General features: G+C 52.3%; 1 protein-coding gene across 1 annotated transcript in view; it reads left to right on the top strand.

The window, feature by feature from the left end:
• The window catches only part of LOC144611370 (matrix metalloproteinase-25-like), a 53,712-nt gene that overhangs the window by 11,435 nt on the left and 22,693 nt on the right, over window positions 1-19,584 (top strand). Inside the window, exons 3-8 of the mRNA XM_078430442.1 lie at window positions 2-149; window positions 2,404-2,678; window positions 4,608-4,784; window positions 13,354-13,447; window positions 17,024-17,106; window positions 19,005-19,157. Of these exons, the coding sequence (XP_078286568.1) occupies window positions 2-149; window positions 2,404-2,678; window positions 4,608-4,784; window positions 13,354-13,447; window positions 17,024-17,106; window positions 19,005-19,157 (930 nt within the window). The remainder of the gene's footprint in view (window position 1; window positions 150-2,403; window positions 2,679-4,607; window positions 4,785-13,353; window positions 13,448-17,023; window positions 17,107-19,004; window positions 19,158-19,584) is intronic.

The raw sequence follows: 19,584 nt of genomic DNA, 5'->3' as shown, positions 1-19,584 counted from the left end.
GATGCAAAGACGCTGGACATGATGAAGAAGCCTAGGTGCTCGCTGCCCGACATCATCGGCACCTCGGAGATCATGAGGAGGAGGAGGAGGAGGAGGAAGCGTTACGCGCTGGCTGACACCGTCTGGAAGAAGAAGACCATCACCTGGAGGTAGGACGTGTGTGCGGTTGCCAACTTCCTCACTCCCAAATAAGGGACAAAGGGTGATGTCGCCGCCCCGCGCCTCACGTGACCTCACCCAGCCAGCGGCCACGTGCTCCCGCTCCACCAATGGCGGCCGCCATTGGTGGAGCGGGAGCGTTTGGCCGCTGCCTGGGTGAGGTCACGTGGGGCGCGGGGCGGTGACGTCACCATTTGTCCCTTATGGCGGAGTGAGGAAGTTGGCAACCACCTACTAACACTGTACCAGGGCGGTCCCATACGGGACAAACCAATTTAGCCCAAAATACGGGATGTCCCGCCTAAAACGGGGACAGTTGGCAACCGTAGCTGTGCGGCCTTTACACCTCTCTACACCACCGCTCTCTCCCCCACCAAAATCGCTCTGCCCCCCACGCCATTCCAAGGCATCTTTTCTCGTTCTTCACCTCGAGTGGAGAAGAATGAATGACCAGGGTGGGTCAAGCCCAATGTCCATTTGTAATTTGAGAGAACCAGAACGAACATAAAAACTGGGATGCATTGCCGAGGCTTTAGAAACATAGAAACATAGAAAATAGGTGCAGGAGGAGGCCATTTGGCCCTTCGAGCCAGCACCGCCATTCATTGTGATCGTGGCTGATCATCCACAATCAGTAACCCGTGCCTGCCTTCTTCCATATCCCTTGATTCCACTAGCCCCCAGAGCTCTATCTAACTCTCTCTTAAATGCATCCAGTGAATTGGCCTCTGCGGCAGAGAATTCCACAAATTCACTACGTTCTGGGTGAAAAAGTTCCTTCTCGCCTCAGTTTTAAATGACCTCCCCTTTATTCTTAGACTGTGTGGCCCCTGGTTCTGGACTCCCCCAACATTGGGAACATTTTTCCCACATCTAGCTTGTCCAGTCCTTTTATGATTTTATACGTCTCTATAAGATCCCCTCTCATCCTTCTAAACTCCAATGAATAAGGCCCTGGTCAGACCTCACTTGGAGCATTGTGAGCAGATTTGTTGGCCCTGCACATGAGGAAGGATGTGCTGGCTCTGGAGAGGGTCTGGAGATTGATCCCAGGCATGAGTGGGTTAACATACGATGAGCGTTTGTGGGCATTGGGCCTGTACTCGCTGGAGTTGAGAAGGATGAGGAGGGACCTCATTGAAACATACCGAATAGTGAGCGGCCTGGATAGAGTGGATGTGGAGAGGATGTTTCCACCAGTGGGAGAGTCTAGGACCAGAGGGCACAGCCTCAGAATGAAAGGACGTTCCTTTAGAAAGGAGATGAGGAGGAATTTCTTTAGTCAGAGGGTGGTGAATCTGTGGGATTCATTGCCACAGAAAGCTGTGGAGGCCAAGTCAGTGGATATTTTTAAAGCAGAGATGGGTAGATTCTTGATTAGTGCGGGTGTCAGAGGTTATGGGGAGAAGGCAGGAGAATGGGGTTGAGAGGGAGAGACAGATCGGCCACGATTGAATGGCGGAGTAGACTTGATGGGCCTCCCTCCGTGCAGACAGCACCCACAGTCAGGATGGAACCCGGGTCTCTGGCGTTGTGAGGCAGCAACTCTACCGCTGCACCACCGTGCCACCCACAATAGTGTTGCCACATTACGGGCGGCACGGCGGTGCAGTGGTAGAGTTGCTGCCTCACAGCACCAGGGTCCTGGGTTCGATCACGGGGCTAGTCTGCACGGAGTTTGTACGTTCTCCCCGTGACCTGCGTGGGTTTTCTCCGGGAGCTCCCGTTTCCCCCCACACTCCAAAGACGTGCAGGTTTGTAGGTTAATCGGCTTGGTAAAATTGTAAATTGTCCCTGGTGTGAGTAATATAGTGTTAGTGTGCGGGGATCGCTGGTCGGCACGGACCCGGTGGGCCGAAGGGCCTGTTTCTGCGCTGTATCTCTAAACTAAACCAAACTAAACCACTAGATAGGGATTAAAATCAGACTGAGTTTGGTAGCGGGCGGCACGGACACGATGGGCCGAAGGGCCTCTTTCTGTGCTGTCGGACTCTATGACTCTATGACTCTATAGATACAAAAAGCTGGAGTAACTCAGCGGGACGGGCAGCATCTGTGGAGAGAAGGAATGGGTGACGTTTCGGGTCGAGACCCTTCCTCAGACTAAACTAAGCCACCTCTGGCTGTTCGTCTTGCACATATCCGTTAAACGTTGTCCTTCTCATCTCAAAGCCATCACCTCTAAAGTAAACCAGACAGAACTACATCTCACAGCCCATCCCGGCTTTTCCCACTTTCCCACAGGGTGGTCAGTTATCCGATGGCAAGTGACCTGGACCAGGGAAATATTGACCGTCTTCTTCACGAGGCCTTCCAGGTGTGGAGTCGGGTGTCGCCGCTGGAGTTCCAGCATAGGAGTGGCGATGTAGACATCCTCGTTGACTTCGGCAGGTCCCAGCATGGCGACGGATACCCGTTTGACGGTCCTGGGGGCACCCTGGCACACGCCTTCTTCCCGGGAGACCACCCTCTGGCCGGGGACACGCACTTCGATGAGGACGAGATGTGGACCTACAACAGTAAGTATCAGCCCACCAAGAGCAGACTGACGTTCTCTCCGCACCATCCCGTCACGGATCCAAGATGGCGCCCAACTAGGGGTGCCAACCTTCTCACTCCCAAATACGGGACAAAGGGCGACATCACCGCCCCACGTGACCTCACCCAGCCAGCAGCCACGTGCTCCCGCTCCACCAATGGCAGCCGCCCGGGCCGGGAGGCGGGTTGCTAGGCAACCTCCGCTAGGTGGCGCCCGGGCTTCTGGGCCTACACTGTCTGGGCCTACAGTGTCCGGGCCTGCAGTGTCTGGACCTGCAGTGTCTGGGCCTACAGTGTCCAGGCCTACACTGTCCGGGCCTACAGTGTCCGGGCCTGCAGTGTCTGGACCTGCAGTGTCTGGGCCTACAGTGTCCGGGCCTACACTGTCCGGGCCTACAGTGTCCGGGCCTACACTGTCCGGGCCTACAGTGTCCGGGCCTACACTGTCCGGGCCTACACTGTCCGGGCCGACAGTGTCCGGGCCTACACTGTCCGGGCCTACACTGTCCGGGCCTACAGTGTCCGGGCCTACACTGTCCGGGCCTACAGTGTCCGGGCCTACACTGTCCGGGCCTACACTGTCCGGGCCTACAGTGTCCGGGCCTACACTGTCCGGGCCTAAACTGTCCGGGCCGACAGTGTCCGAGCCTACAGCACCCCCGGGCCTAATAAGGGACAAGGGCTGTCCCGTACGGGACAAACCAATTTAGCCCAAAATACAGGATGATTGAAAAAGTTACCCCTCAGATTCCTATGGAATCTTTTCCCTTTCACCTTAAACCGATGTCCTCTGGTCCTCGATTCACGTTCTCTGGGCAAGAGACTCTGTGCGTCCACCCGATCTATTCTATCTATACACTGTATCTGTGCACTGTGGACGGCTCGATTGTAATCATGCATTGTCTTTCCGCTGACTGGATAGCGGGCAACACTAGCACTGTACCTCGGTACACGTGACATTAAACTAAACTCCACTGCTGTCCCACCGTGCCATTGTTACAAAATAATAAAAAATAAGGAACCACAAGCTTGGCGCAGGGAGAACCTCCAGGTCACTGAACCCAGGTACGAGGTTAACACAACGCTGGAACAACTCAGTGAGACAGGCAGCATAGAAACATGGAAAATAGGTGAAGGAGGAGGCCATTCGGCCCTTCGAGCCAGCACCGCCATTCATTGTGATCATGGCTGATCATCCACAATCAGTAACCCGTGCCTGCCTTCTCCCCATATCCCTTAATTCCACTAGCCCCTAGAGCTCTATCTAACTCTCTCTTAAATCCATCCGGTGAATTGGTCTCCACTGCCTTCTGTGGCAGAGAATTCCACAAATTCACAACTCTCTGGGTGAAAAAAGTTTTTTCTCACCTCAGTTTTAAATGGCCTCCCCTTTATTCTTGGACTGTGTGGCCCCTGGTTCTGGACTCGCCCCAAACATTGGGAACATTTTTCCTGCATCTAGCATCTCTGGAGAGAAGGAATGGGTGACGTTTCGGGTCGAGACCCTTCTTCAGACTCTGACCCGAAACGTCACCCATTCCTTCTCTCTGGAGATGCTGCCTGTCCCGCTGAGTTACTCCAGCATTGTGTGTCTGTCTTCGGTTTAAACCAGCATCTGCAGTTCATTCCTACACCTTTAGTCCACGCTGACCGATGATCACACCCGTTCACACTAGTTCTCTCAGTCTGAAGAAGGGACTCGACCCGAAACGTCACCCATCCCTTCTCTCCGGAGATGCTGCCCGACCCGCTGAGTTACTCCAGCATTGTGTGTCTGTCTGCGGTGTCAACCGGCACCTGCAGTTCCTTCCTGCAGCAGGTACGGGGTTGGCGGGAGGAAGGGTGAGACTTGCGGCTGGCTTTGCGTACGTACGTTCCTCCCGCTCACACTGATTCTTGTTCCGACCCAGCGGAGAAGGGGACGGACCTGGCGGCGGTGGCGGTGCACGAGTTTGGCCACGCCATCGGCCTGGCGCACTCCTCCGCGGGGGACTCCATCATGCGGCCCTACTACCAGGGGCCCATCGGTGAGGTGCAGCGCTACCACCTCCCCCTGGACGACATGCAGGGCATCGAGCAACTGTACGGTGAGTCAACACCCCACCTTACCAGTAACCCAACCCCCCCCCATCTGCTTCCCAACAAGGAGCCCCCAGGCTTGGCGAAGGGTGAACCTCAAATGCCCATCGTGGGGGTCACTCAACCCAGGTACGAGGTTAACACAAAACACCGGAGCAACTCAGCGAGACGGGCAGCATAGAAACATGGAAAATAGGTGCAGGAGGAGGCCATTCGGCCCTTCGAGCTCCCTACGCCATTCATTGTGATCACGGCTGATCATCCACAATCAGTAACCCGTGCCTGCCTTCTCCCCACATCCCTTGATTCCCAAGCTGCCTCTTGGCGGCCTGCAGCGCCGGAGACCCGGGATCCATCCCCACTACGGGTGCTGACCGTATGGAGTTTGTACGCTCTCCCCGTTTTCTCCGAGATCTTCGGTTTCCTCCCACGCTCCAAAGACGTGCAGGTTTGTAGGTTAATTGGGTTGGTGTTTGTGTAAATTGTCCCTGGAATGTGTGTGGGATAGTGTTAGTGTGCGGGGATCGCTGGGCGGCGCGGACTCGGTGGGCCGAAGGGCCTGTTTCCGTGCTGTACCTCTAAACTAAACTAATCGTAAGATCATCAGTGATCGGAGCAGAAGTAGGCCATTAGCCTCCTCAATTCTACTCCGCCATTCAATCGTGGCTGATCTATCTCTCCCTCCTAACCCCATTCTCCTGTCTTCTCCCTATAACCCCTGACACCCACACTAATCAAGAATCTATCCATCTCTGCCTTAAAAATATCCATTGACTTGTGGCCTCCACAGCCTGCTGTGGCAAAGAATTCCACAGATTCACCACCCTCTGACTAAAGAAATTCCTCCTCATCTCCTTCCTAAAGGGACGTCCTTTAATTCTGACGCTGTGCCCTCTGGTCCTAGACTCTCCCACTAGTGGAAACATCCTCTCCAGATCCACTCTATCCAAGCCTTTCACTATTCTGTATGTTTCAATGAGGTCCCCCCTCATCCTTCTAAACTCCAGCGAGTACAGGCCCAGTGCTGACAAACGCTCATCACGTGTTAACCCACTCATATCATATCATATATCATATATATACAGCCGGAAACAGGCCTTTTCGGCCCTCCAAGTTCGTGCCGCCCAGTGATCCCCGTACATTAACACTATCCTACACCCACTAGGGACAATTTTTACATTTTACCCAGCCAATTAACCTACATACCTGTACGTCTTTGGAGTGTGGGAGGAAACCGAAGATCTCGGAGAAAACCCACTCAGGTCACGGGGAGAACGTACAAACTCCTTACAGTGCAGCACCCGTAGTCAGGATCGAACCTGAGTCTCCGGCGCTGCATTCGCTGTAAAGCAGCAACTCTACCGCTGAGCTACCGTGCCTGGGATCGTTCTTGTAAACCTCCTCTGGACCCCCTCCAGAACCAGCACATCCTTCCTCAGATATGGGGCCCAAAATTGCTCACAGTGCTCCAAATGTGGCCTGACCAGCACCTCATAGAGCCTCAACATTACATCCCTGCTTGTGTTTATAAGCCCTCTCGAAATAAATGCTAGCGTTTGCGTTTGCTTTCTTCACTACTGATGGCTTGTTCTAATCCTCTCTCTCTCTCTTATCTCCGTTCTCTTCTCCTCAATCTGCTCTTTCTTATTGTAGCAGTACTGTGTGCAGTTTTGGTCTCCTAATCTGAGGAAAGACGTTCTTGCCTTAGAGGGAGTACAGAGAAGGTTCACCAGATTGATCCCTGGGATGGCGGGACTTTCATATGAGGAAAGACTGGATAGACTGGGCTTGTACTCGCTGGAATTTAGAAGACTGAGGGGGGATCTTATAGAAACATATAAAATTCTTAAGGGGTTGGAGAGGCTAGATGCGGGAAGATTGTTCCCGATGTTGGGGAAGTCCAGAACTAGGGGTCACAGTTTAAGGATAAGGGGGAAGTCTTTTAGGACCGAGATGAGAAAACATTTCTTCACACAGAGAGTGGTGAATCTGTGGAATTCTCTGCCACAGAAGGTAGTTGAGGCCAGTTCATTGGCTATATTTAAGAGGGAGTTAGATGTGGCCCTTGTGGCTAAAGGGATCAGGGGGTATGGAGAGAAGGCAGGTACGGGATACTGAGTAGGATGATCAGCCATGATCATATTGAATGGCGGTGCTGGCTCGAAGGGCCGAATGGCCTACTCCTGCACCTATTTTCTAAGTTTCTATGTTTCTATGTCTCTCCCTACGTCTAAAATCTCCCCCTCCCTTGAGATCAGTCACCTTGTGTGTCTCCTTCGAATCCCCAGTAACTCTGTCTTTCCTTCCTTGGCACCTTCCCCTCACCTCACTACGATCCACTCTACATTTTCCTTCATCTTCATCCCACTTTGTTCCCTCGTTTTCACACCGTACCCATCCATATCTCTGTGTCTCCCTCTCCCCCTGACATCAGTCTGAAGAAGGGTCTCGACCCTAAACGTCACCCGTTCCTTCTCTCCGGAGATGCTGCCTGACACGCTGAGTTACTCCAGTGTTGTGTGTCTGTCCTAGTCACTCAGTGTCTTGCCCTCCATCCCCACCCACTGTGCAGGGGGCCACACAGTCTGTGGATAAAGGGGAGGCCATTTAAATCTGAGGTGAGAAGGAACTTTTTCACCCAGAGAGTTGTGAATGTGTGGGATTCTCTGCCACAGAGGGCAGTGGAGGCCAAATCACTGGATGGATTTAAGAGAGAGTTAGATAGAGCTCTAGGGGCCAGTGGAATCAAGGGATATGGGGAGAAGGCGGGCACAGGTTACTGATTGTGGATGGTCAGCCATGATTACAATGAATGGCTCGAAGGGCCGAATGGCTCGAAGGGCCAAATGGCCTCCTCCTGCACCTATTTTATATGTTTCTATGTCTCTTTCATCAAGTCACACTGTATCTCTCCCTCCATCTCTACTCACTGTCTCCCCCTCCCTCCCACTCAGTGTCTCTCTCTCTCCATCCACTCTGTGCCTCCACCATCCAGTCTGTCCTTCTCTCTGAGGCCCAGTACCTCAGTGTGACCCTTCCACCTCAGCCTGCGGCCACTTTCATACCCTCTGCTTCTCCCTCCCTCCCTCCTTCCCTCCCTCCCTCCCTCCCTCCCTCCCTCCCTCCCTCCCTCCCTCCCTCCCTCCCTCCCTCCCTCCCTCCCTCACAGACCCCCTCTTTCATACCCTCTGCTTCTCCCTCCCTCCCTCCCTCCCTCCCTCCCTCCCTCCCTCCCTCCCTCCCTCCCTCCCTCACAGACCCCCTCTTTCATACCCTCTGCTTCTCCCTCCCTCCCTCCCTCCCTCCCTCCCTCCCTCCCTCCCTCCCTCCCTCCCTCCCTCCCTCCCTCCCTCCCTCCCTCCCTCCCTCCCTCCCTCCCTCCCTCCCTCCCTCCCTCCCTTCCTCCCTCCCTCCCTCCCTCCCTCCCTCCCTCCCTCACAGACCCCCTCTTTCATACCCTCTGCTTCTCCCTCCCTCCCTCCCTCCCTCCCTCCCTCCCTCCCTCCCTCCCTCCCTCCCTCCCTCCCTCCCTCCCTCCCTCCCTCCCTCCCTCCCTCCCTCCCTCCCTCCCTCCCTCCCTCCCTCACAGACCCCCCTCACTCCATCATCATCCCCTCACCCTCGCCTCGCTCCCTGGTTTCTCTCCATCCTCAATCCCCAGGTCTCCCCTCACTTGCTCCCTCTCCTTCACCCTCTCCTCTCAGTGCCCGTCCCATCTGCTCTCTCACCCTCCACCCCTTCATTTCCCCCATCACGCCATTTCCGATCTCCCTCCCATGGCCTTCTCCTCATGGCTCAGATGTTGTCGAGCTTGAAAGGGTTCAGAGAAGATTCACGAGGATGTTGCCAGGACCAGAGGGTGTGAGCTACAGGGAGAGGTTGAGCAGGCTGGGTCTCTATTCCATGGAGCGCAGGAGGACGAGGGGAGATCTTATAGAGGTGTACAAAATCATGAGAGGAATAGATTGGGTAGATGCACAGTCTTTTACCCAGAGTAGGGGAATCGAGGACCAGAGGACATAGGTTCAAGGTGAAGGGGAAAAGATTTAATAGGAATCCGAGGGGTAACGTTTTCTCACAGAGGGTGGTGGGTGTATGGAACGAGCTGCCAGAGGAGGTAGTTGAGGCTGGGACTATCCCAACGTTTAAGAAACAGTTAGACAGGTACATGAATCAGACAGGTTTGGAGGGATATGGACCAAGCACAGGCAAGTGGGACTAGTGTAGCTGGAACATTGTTGTCCGGTGTGGGCGAGTTGGGCCGAAGGGTCTGTTTCCACACTGTATCACTCTGTGAGGGGCCTGTTTCCACACTGTATCACTGTATGAAGGGCCTGTTTCCACACTGTATCACTGTATGAAGGGCCTGTTTCCACACTGTATCACTGTATGAAGGGCCTGTTTCCACACTGTGTCACTCTATGACCATGACCCACAACCCCTCCCTCCATCTCCAACCTGCTCCTCCATCTTGCGGACCCAAGCCACCTGTGGCGGTGTGTTCCAGGCACCACCCCCCCCCCCCCTCCTAAACCACTTGCCCCTTTTAACTTTCCCCGTCTCACCGTGACCCCGTGCTCTGTGTTATTTGACGTTTCCGCCCTGGGGAACAATACTCTGACTCTCGGCCTCTCGTAGTATCACACTGCCCTGGAGCTTGCACCTTCTTTCTCCCTGTGATGGTGTGGGCTTCCTCCAGATCAGGCCCACATCCCCATAATGCTCGGCCGGTCAATTGATCGCCAGAGCAAATTGTCAGACCAAGGTTAGTCTGGGACAGGGGTGGGGAGGACGAGCAGTTGATGGGGGAACAAGGTCATGTGATAGGAGCAGAATTAGGCCATTCGGCCCATCAAGTCTACTCCGCCATTCAATCAGGGCTGATCTATCTCTCCCTCCTATCCCCACTCTCCTACCTTCTCCCCCCAACCCCTGACACCCGTAACATGGTGCCCAGAACTGAACGCGATGCTGTAAATGCGGTCTCCCCAACGTCTTATACAACTGCAACATGTCCTTGTGGCTGGGGTCTGTAAAGCACTGTTGGTGGAGGGGGGGGGGGGGGGGGGGGGGGGGTGGGGGATAGAGGATCAGATACAATGGGAATGCTCTGTTGTCGGTGCATGTGACACAGAAACATTTGACTCTCGGCTCTCGACTGCCCTCTCTGAAGCTGCTTCTTATACTTCCGACTGACATGTGACCCTTGGCGTGCCTAATGTGAGCTATTAGCTTTGATGGAGGAGCGTGTTTGAGATAAGACTCCGTGTGCGTGAGATAAGATCGTTGAGCAGAGGGTAATGAGTTCAAAGCCCCTTCCCACAGGGACTGAGGAAGGGTCTCGACCCAAAGCGTCACCCATTCCTTCTCCCCAGCGATGCTGCCTGACCCGCTGAGTTACTCCGGCATTGTGCGTCTGCCTTTAGGGTGAGATGCATGAATGCTTCCACGACCTGTGGAAATGCTGAGGCTTGACGGACGTTACTGCCTTCATCTAGCACCGAGCGTCATTCACGTCAATCCCTTATCTCCATCCCTGGAGCGGCAGACGCTGGTTTACACTGGAGACAGACACAACATGCTGGAGTAACTCAGCGGGACAGGCAGCATCTCTGTACGGGAGGGGCGGGGTGACGTTTCGGGTCGAGACCCTTCTCCGCACTGCGAATGGCTCGATTGTAATCGTGTGTATGGTCTTTCCACACACAACAAAAGCATTTCACTGGAGCTCGGTACACGTGACAATGAACGAAACTCATGAATTCAACTCAAAGGCACTGGGGAAGAAAGCTGGATGCACGATGAGTACTGATTCCGGCCTCGTTAGTGCTTGAAGTCTCGAGTTGGCCGTTTGTACACCAGAGTCCAGTTGCGCCAAGACAGGGCAGACAGTGCAGGTTTCCAGTCAGGACTGGGGTAGAGTCATAGAGTGATACAGTGTGTAAACAGTCCCTCCGGCCCAACTTGCCCACACATGTCCCTCGGCTTGTATACACTGGAATTTAGAAGGATGAGAGGAGATCTTATCGAAACGTATAAGATTATTAAGGGGTTGGACACGTTAGAGGTGGGAAACATGTTCCCAATGTTGGGGGAGTCCAGAACCAGGGGCCACAGTTTAAGAATAAGGGGTAGGCCATTTAGAACTGAGATGAGGAAAAACTTTTTCAGTCAGAGAGTTGTGAATCTGTGGAATTCTCTGCCTCAGAAGGCAGCGGAGGCCCATTCTCTGAACGCATTCAAGAGAGAGCTAGATAGAGCTCTTAAGGATAGCGGAGTCAGGGGGTATGGGGAGAAGGCAGGAACGGGGTACTGATTGAGAATGATCAGCCATGATCACATTGAATGGTGGTGCTGGCTCGAAGGGCCGAATGGCCTCCTCCTGCACCTATTGTCTATTGTCCACCCCTCCCCCACCCAAGCCACACCAGCTCCTCATTTTCACCCAACAACAGCTAACAATGGCCTGTTTCCTTTATCATCGTTACTTCTTTGTAGGTATCACAAAACGCTGGAGTAACTCAGCGGGTCAGGCAGCATCTCTGGAGAGAAGGATTGCTCGACACGTCGGGTCGAGACCCTTCTTCTTTCATTCATTGTTCTTTATCTCTCCACATCATCGTCCAAATCTCTCGTTTCCCTTTTCCCAGGCTAGCCTGAGGGAGAGTCTCGACCCGAAACGTCACCCATTCCTTCTCTCCTGAGATGCTGCCTGACCCGCTGAGTTACTCCAGCTTTTTGTGTCTATCTTCGGTTTAAACCAGCATCTGCAGTTCCTTCCTGCACACAAGTCCCACCTGCCCGCGTTTGGCCCATATCCCTCCAAACCTGTCCTATCCATGTACATAAATATCTTCTCATGACATTTTTATCCGGATGTTGCCAGGACTCAAGGGTGTGAGCTACAGAGAGAGGTTGAGCAGGCTGGGACTCTATTCCATGGAGCGTAGGAGGATGAGGGGTGATCTTATAAAGGCGTACAATATCATGAGAGGAATAGATCGGGTAGATGCACAGAGTCTCTTGCCCAGAGTAGGGGAAATCATGAACCCGGCCACTCCCTCTTCTCCCCTCTCCCATCGGGCAAGAGGTACAGAAGTGTGTAAACGCACACCTCCAGATTCAGGGACAGTTTCTTCCCAGCTGTTATCAGGCAACTGAACCATCCTACCACAACCAGAGAGCAGTGCTGAACTACTATCCAGCTCATTGGAGACTCTCGGACTATCTTTGATCGGACTTTAATGGCTTTACGTTGCACTAAACGTTATTCCTTTATCATGTATCTGTGCACTGTGGACGGCTCGATTGTAATCATGTATTGTCTTTCTGCAGGACACGTGTGTGGGCTGTGATGTAGGACATGTGTGTGGGCTGTGATGCAGGACATGTGTGTGGGCTGTGATACAGGACACGTGTGTGGGCTGTGATGTAGGACACGTGTGTGGGCTGTCACGTAAGACACATGTGTGGGCTGTGATGCAGGACACGTGTGTGGGCTGTGATGTAGGACATGTGTGTGGGCTGTGATGCAGGACACGTGTGTGGGCTGTGATACAGGACACGTGTGTGGGCTGTGATGTAGGACATGTGTGTGGGCTGTGATACAGGACACGTGTGTGGGCTGTGACACAGGACACGTGTGTGGGCTGTGTGGGGACTGAGTTTGGCGGTGTCAGCAGCAGCTTGCTAGTTGGTGGAGGAGTAACGCCCCACTCATGGGAACAAGGGGCAACCGGACTCAGACAACCTCTCATCATCCACAACACTGACCTCTGCAGTTAGCCCAGCACCCACACAGAGCACAGACTCACCAGAGTGCACACGCAGTGGCAATCAGCATACTGGGCTTCATTTATGCACACTCTCTCTCTCTCTCTCTCACACGCACTCTCACACACACACACACACACACACACACACACACACACACACACACGGGAACATTCACACTCTCACACACACACACACACACACACACACACACACACACACACACACACACACACACACACACACACACGGGAACATTCACACTCTCACACACACACACACACACACACACACACACACACACACACACACACACACACACACGAACATTCACACTCACACACACACACACACACACACACACACACACACACACACACACACACACACACACACACACAAGGGAACATTCACACACACACACACACACACACACACACACACACACACACACACACACACACACACACACACACACACACACACACACACACACACACACACACATACACACACACACACACACACACACAAGGGAACATTCACACACACACACACACACACACACACACACACACACACACACACACACACTCACACACACACACACACAAAGCTCTCTCTCTCTCTCTCTCCCTCTCCCTCCCCCGTCTCTCTCTCCCCCTCTCTCTCCCTCCCTCTCTCTCTCTCTCTCCCCCTCTCTCTCCCTCTCCCTCTCTCTTGCCCCCCCCCCCTCTCTCTCCCTCTCCCTCAGAGTAAACAGAAAGCATGATGATATGTGGATATTTTCTCTTTTATTGGCAGGGAGACGGACGGAGAGGCCAGGAGATCATCCCAGAGACGACCCACCTTTCCACCCCAGCATCCCGGAGGTGCCTCACCCACGTCCCAGCACCAAGTGAGTAACGCTGGTGATGAGTAAACACCGTCCCTCTCTCCAGAGATGCAGCCTCGGCCATTTAGTTACTCCAGTATTTTGTGTCTGGCTTTGGGTTGCCAACTTCCTCACTCCCAAATACGGGACAAGGTGACGTCACCGCCCCGCGCCCCACGTGACCTCACCCAGCCAGCGGCCACGTGCTCCCGCTCCACCAATGGTGGCCGCCCGGGCCGGGAGGCGGGTTGCTATGCAACCTCCATTAGGCGGCGCCCGGGCCTCCAGGCCTACACTGTCCGGAGCTAAAATGTCGGAAACCTAGAGTGTCTGGACCTAAAATGTCTGGACCTAAAATGTCCGGGCCTACAGTGTCCGGGCCTACAGTGTCCGGGCCTACAGCGTCCGGGCCTACAGCATCCAGGCCTACAGCATCCGGGCCTACAGCGTCCAGGCCTACAGCATCCAGGCCTACAGCATCCGGGCCTACAGCGTCCGGGCCTACAGCATCCGGGCCTACAGCATCCGGGCCTACAGCGTCCGGGCCTACAGCATCCGGGCCTACAGCGTCCGGGCCTACTGTGTCCGGGCCTACAGCTTCCGGGCCTACAGCGCCCCCCAGGCCTAATACGGGACAAGGGCGGTTCCGTACGGGACAAACCAATTTAGCCCAAAATACGGGATGTCCCGGCTAATACGGGACAGTTGGCGACCCTAGTCTATCTATAGAGTGATACAGTGTGAAAACATGCCCTTCGGCCCAACTTTTCCAGACTAACCAGCATGTCCCATCTACACTGGTCCCACCTACCCGCGCTTGGCCCATATCCCTCCAAACCTGTCCTATCTATGTAATGTCACCCATTCCTTCTCTCCGGAGATACTGCCTGTCCCGCTGAGTTACTCCAGCATTTTATGTCTACCTTCGATGTAAACCAGCGTCTGCAGTTCCTTCCCTACACAAAACTGATGGCTGACAGCTCTGGAGATCAGCTCCCACTGTCAACATCACCACCAATGTTCATGATGTAATAAAGAGGAACTACACATGCTGATCACAGTCCAGGCCCTGCGGCCCAACTTGCCCACGCTGACCAACATGCCCCATCTTCACCAGTCCCACCTGCCTGCGTTTGGCCCAAATCCCTCCAACCTCGTCCTATCCATGTATCTGTCTAATTGCTTTTTAAACGTTGCGATAGTCCCTGCCTCAAATACCTCCTCCGGCAGCTCGTTCCATACATCCACCGCACTTTGTGTGAAAAGGTTACCCCTCAGATTCCTATAAAGTCTTTTCCCCTTCACCTTAAACCTATGTCCTCTGGTTCTTGATTCACCTACTCTGGGCAAGAGACTCTGTGTGTCCACCTGATCTATTCCTCTCATGATCTTATACACCTCTATAAGATCACACCTCATCCTCCTGCACTCCAGGGAATAAAGTCTCAGCCTACTCAACCTCTCCCCGTAGCTCACACCCTCGAGTCCTGGCAACATCCTCGTAAATCTTCCCTGCACCTTTGCTAACAACAACAACATCTTTCCGAGAAACATGAACTGAACACAATACTCTAAATGCGGCCTCACCAACGTCTTATACAACTGCAACATGACCTCCCAACGTCTATACTCAATACTCTGACTGATGAAGGCCAAAGTGCCAAAAGCCTTTTTGACCACCTTATCTACCTGTGACTCCACCTTCAAGGAACCATGCACCTGTACTCCTAGATCCCTCTGCTCTACAACACTACCCAGAGCCCTACCATTCACTGTGTAGGTTACTGTGAGGGCGTGCAGCGTAGGTTCACTAGGTTAATTCCCGGAATGGCGGGACTGTCATATGTTGAAAGACTGGAGCGACTAGGCATGTATACACTGGAATTTAGAAGGATGAGAGGAGATCTTATCGAAACATATAAGATTATTAAGGGGTTGGTCACGTTAGAGGCAGGAAACATGTTCCCAATGTTGGGGGAGTCCAGAACCAGGGGCCACAGTTTAAGAATAAGGGGTAGGCCATTTAGAACTGAGACGAGGAAAAACTTTTTCAGTCAGAGAGTTGTAAATCTGTGCAATTCACTGCCTCAGAAGGCAGTGGAGGCCAATTCTCTGAATGCATTCAAGAGAGAGCTCTTAAGGATAGCGGAGTCAGGGGGTATGGGGAGAAGGCAGGAACGGGGTACTGATTGAGAATGATCAGCCATGATCACATTGAATGGCGGTGCTGGCTCGAAGGGCTGAATGGCCTCCTCCTGCACCTATTGTCTATTGTCTATTGTCTATTGCCCATGTTAGTGCTGCCATTTCTCTGCAAGTTTATACATCGTTACAAACTATGTCATTCTTGGGATCACACCATCCCCAGTCAACAATCAGCCTATCAGGGAACCACCCTCCCTGTGGCCATCTGTTGCCAGCCCTGATTTGTCCTTGTCTAACCCTTCCAGTTCCTCCCCCCTGCAATCAGTCCGAAGAAAGGTCCCGACCTCAAAACGTCACCTATCCATGTTCTCCACAGATGCTGCCTGACCCGCTGAGTTACTCCAGCACTCTGTGAAACGTCACCTATTCATGTTCTCCACAGATGCTGCCTGACCCGCTGAGTTAATCCAGCACTCTGTGAAACGTCACCTATCCATGTTCCCCACAGATGCTGCCTGACCCGCTGAGTTACTCCAGCACTCTGTGAAACGTCACCTATTCATGTTCTCCACAGATGCTGCCTGACCCACTGAGTTGCCCCAGCACTTTGTGTCTACCAATGTTCATGACATTTGTGAACTTATTATTTAAACCTACTGCATACATTCATATCCAGATCACAACCTTACAGGACAAACTATATCAGTCCCATCACTGCTCCCAGCAGCGCTCCAGTGTGGAGGAGTTTCAATGTTTCGTTAAGATACGTTTAGTTTAGTTAAGTTTACTTTAGATAAGTTTAGGTTAATTTAGTTTAGTTAAGATTAATTTAGTTTCGGTTAGTCTAGTTAAGTTTATGTTAGATATATTTTGTTTAGTTGAGTAGAGATAAGTTTAGTTTAGTTTAGATTGGATCTGTTTCGTTTAGATTAGTTTAGTTTAGTTTAAATTAATTTTGTTTAGATTAGTTTAGATAGGTTTAGTTTAATTTAGATCTGTTTAGGTTAGATCTGTTTAGTTTAAATTTGTTTGATTTAGTTTAGATAAGTTTAGATTAGTTTAGTTTAGATCTGTAAAGTTTAGATTAGTTTAGATTAGATTAGTTTAGATTAGTTCAGATTAGTTAAGTGCCACATGTACCGATGTACCGTGAGAAGCTTTTGAAGAATGAGGAAGTCCATATTCAAACGCAAATTGAATGTTGTATTGGAATATAGAAAGAGGTATTAAAAGTTGGGATTGAGAGAACAGTGATAAAGTCTAGTTTATTGTCACGTGTACCGAGGTACAGTGAAAAGCTGTTGTTGCGTGCTAACCAGTCAGCGGAAAGACAACACGTGATTACAATCGAGCCGTCCACAGTGTACAGACACACAATAAGGGACTGACGTGAGTAAGTGAGTGAGGTATTGTCCCGTGGATGTACATGGTTTTGATGTTATGTTTGTGTTTCAGGCCTGACCAGGGCTCCCCTGATCGCTGCTCCGCAGCCTTTGACGCGGTGGCCAACATTCGAGGTGAAGCCTTCTTTTTCAAAGGTAAGCTGGCGTGTTGGCGATTATCCCGTTGGACACGTTAGAGGCAGGAAACATGTTCCCAATGTTGGGGGAGTCCAGAACCAGGGGCCACGGTTTAAGAATAAGGGGTAGGCCATTTAGAACGGAGATGAGGAAAAACTTTTTCAGTCAGAGAGGTGTGAATCTGGAATTCTCTGCCTCAGAAGGCAGTGGAGGCCAATTCTCTGAATGCATTCAAGAGAGAGCTAGATAGAGCTCTGAAGGATAGCGGAGTCAGGGGGTATGGGGAGAAGGCAGGAACGGGGTACTGATTGAGAATGATCAGCCATGATCACATTGAATGGTGGTGCTGGCTCGAAGGGCTGAATGGCCTCCTCCTGCACCTATTGTCTATTGTCTATCCCCCCATCTTAGGCACAGACGTGACGCCCAGATGAATTGGTCAAGAGGAGAGATGGCAGAGGCCGCACAGTTCCGTTCATAAGTTCTCAGGTTATAGGAGTGGAATTAGGCCATTCGGCCCATCAATTTAAAACTGATGTGAGAAAAAACGTTTTCACCCAGAGAGTTGTGAATTTGTGGGATTCTCTGCCGCAGAGGGCAGTGGAGGCCAAATCACTGGATGGATTTAAGAGAGTTAGATAGAGCTCTGGGGGCTAGTGGAATCAAGGGATATGGGGAGAAGGCAGGCACGGGTTACTGATTGTGGACGATCAGCCATGATCACAATGAATGGCGGTGCTGGCTCGAAGGGCAGAATAGCCTCCTCCTGCACCTAGTTTCTATGTTTCTAATTTTACTCCGCCATTCAATCATGGCTGATCTATCTCTCCCTCCCAACCCCATTCTCCTGCCTTCTCCTCGTAACCCCTGACCCCCGTACTAATCAAGTTTAGGTTTTTAGTTTAAAGACGAATGTTTTGAAAGATAATAGAGTTGCTGCCTCACAGCGCCAGAGACCCGGGTTCCATCCCGACTACGGGCGCTGTCTGTACGGAGTTTGTACGTTCTCCCCGTGACCTGCGTGGGTTTTCTCCGGGTGCTCCGGTTTCCTCCCACACTCCAAAGACGCACGGGTTTGTAGGTTAATGGTCTGGAAAAATTGTAAATTGTCCCTAGTGTGTGTAGGATAGTGTGAGTGTGTGGGGATCGCTAGTCGGTGGGCCGAAGGGCCTGTTTCAGCGCTGTACCTCTAAACTTAACGAGACAACTTGGAAACAGAGCCGGTGGTGACCATCGATCACCCCTTCACACGTGGTTCATGTTTTCAGGGCGGCAGGTGGGGGGAAGGGTACCATCTTATTCTCCGGGGTTTCTGCATGGAATCTTGTCATGTGCAGAATAGAAACATAGACTTAGAAACATAGAAAATGGTTGCAGGAGGCAGCCATTCAGCCCTTCGAGCCAGCACCGCCATTCAATATGATCATGGCTGATCATCCAAAATCAGTACCCTGTTCATAGAAACATAGAAACACAGAAAATAGGTGCAGGAGGAGGCCATTCGGCCCTACGAGCCAGCACCGCCATTCATTGTGATCATGGCTGATCATCCACAATCAGTAACCTGTGCCTGCCTTCTCCCCTTGATTCCACTAGCCCCTAGAGCTCTATCTAACTCTCTTTTAAATTCATCCAGTGATTTGGCCTCCACTGCCCTCTGTGGCAGAGAATTCCACAAATTCACAACTCTCTGGGTGAAAAGGTTTTTTTCTCATCTCAGTTTTAAATGGCCTCCCCTTTATTCTTAGACTGTGTGGCCCCTGATTCTGGACTCCCCCAACATTGGGGACATTGTTCCTGCATCTAGCTTGTCCAGTCCTTTTATAATTGTATACAACTCTCACCGGTGACTACAGCAACTCAATAATGAACTGCCCAGTTGACGTAACTCACGGTGCTCTTTCTTTCCCGTGAAGACCATTACTTCTGGCGGATGCAGCGAGCTGGGAATCTTGTCTCCCTGAATCCGGCGCAGATCCATAACTTCTGGAGAGGGCTGCCGGCAGACCTGACGAAGATCGACAGTGTGTACGAGAGGATGACCGACAACAAGATAGTCTTCTTCATCAGTGAGGAAACCTCCACAGCATCAGGCCTGTCCACCACCGCCCCACCCACACACACACACACACACACCCACACACACACCCACACACACCACACCCACACACCACCGCCACACACACACACACACACACACACACACACACACACACACACACACACACACACCACCGCCCCACACGCACATACACCCACACACACACACCCACACACACACACACACACACACACACACCACACCCACACACACACACAACCACACCCACACACCACCGCCCCACACATACACCCACACCCACACACACACACCCACACACACACACACACCCACACCCACACACACACACACACACACACACACACACCACCGTCCCACACACCCACACACACACACCACCGCCCCACACACACATACACCACACCCACACACAC

This window comes from Rhinoraja longicauda, chromosome 40 (assembly GCF_053455715.1).
Source record: "Rhinoraja longicauda isolate Sanriku21f chromosome 40, sRhiLon1.1, whole genome shotgun sequence".
Classification (NCBI taxonomy): domain Eukaryota; kingdom Metazoa; phylum Chordata; class Chondrichthyes; order Rajiformes; family Arhynchobatidae; genus Rhinoraja; species Rhinoraja longicauda.
Note: the sequence above shows the minus strand (reverse complement) of the source record. Positions and strands in the feature narration are given on the sequence as shown.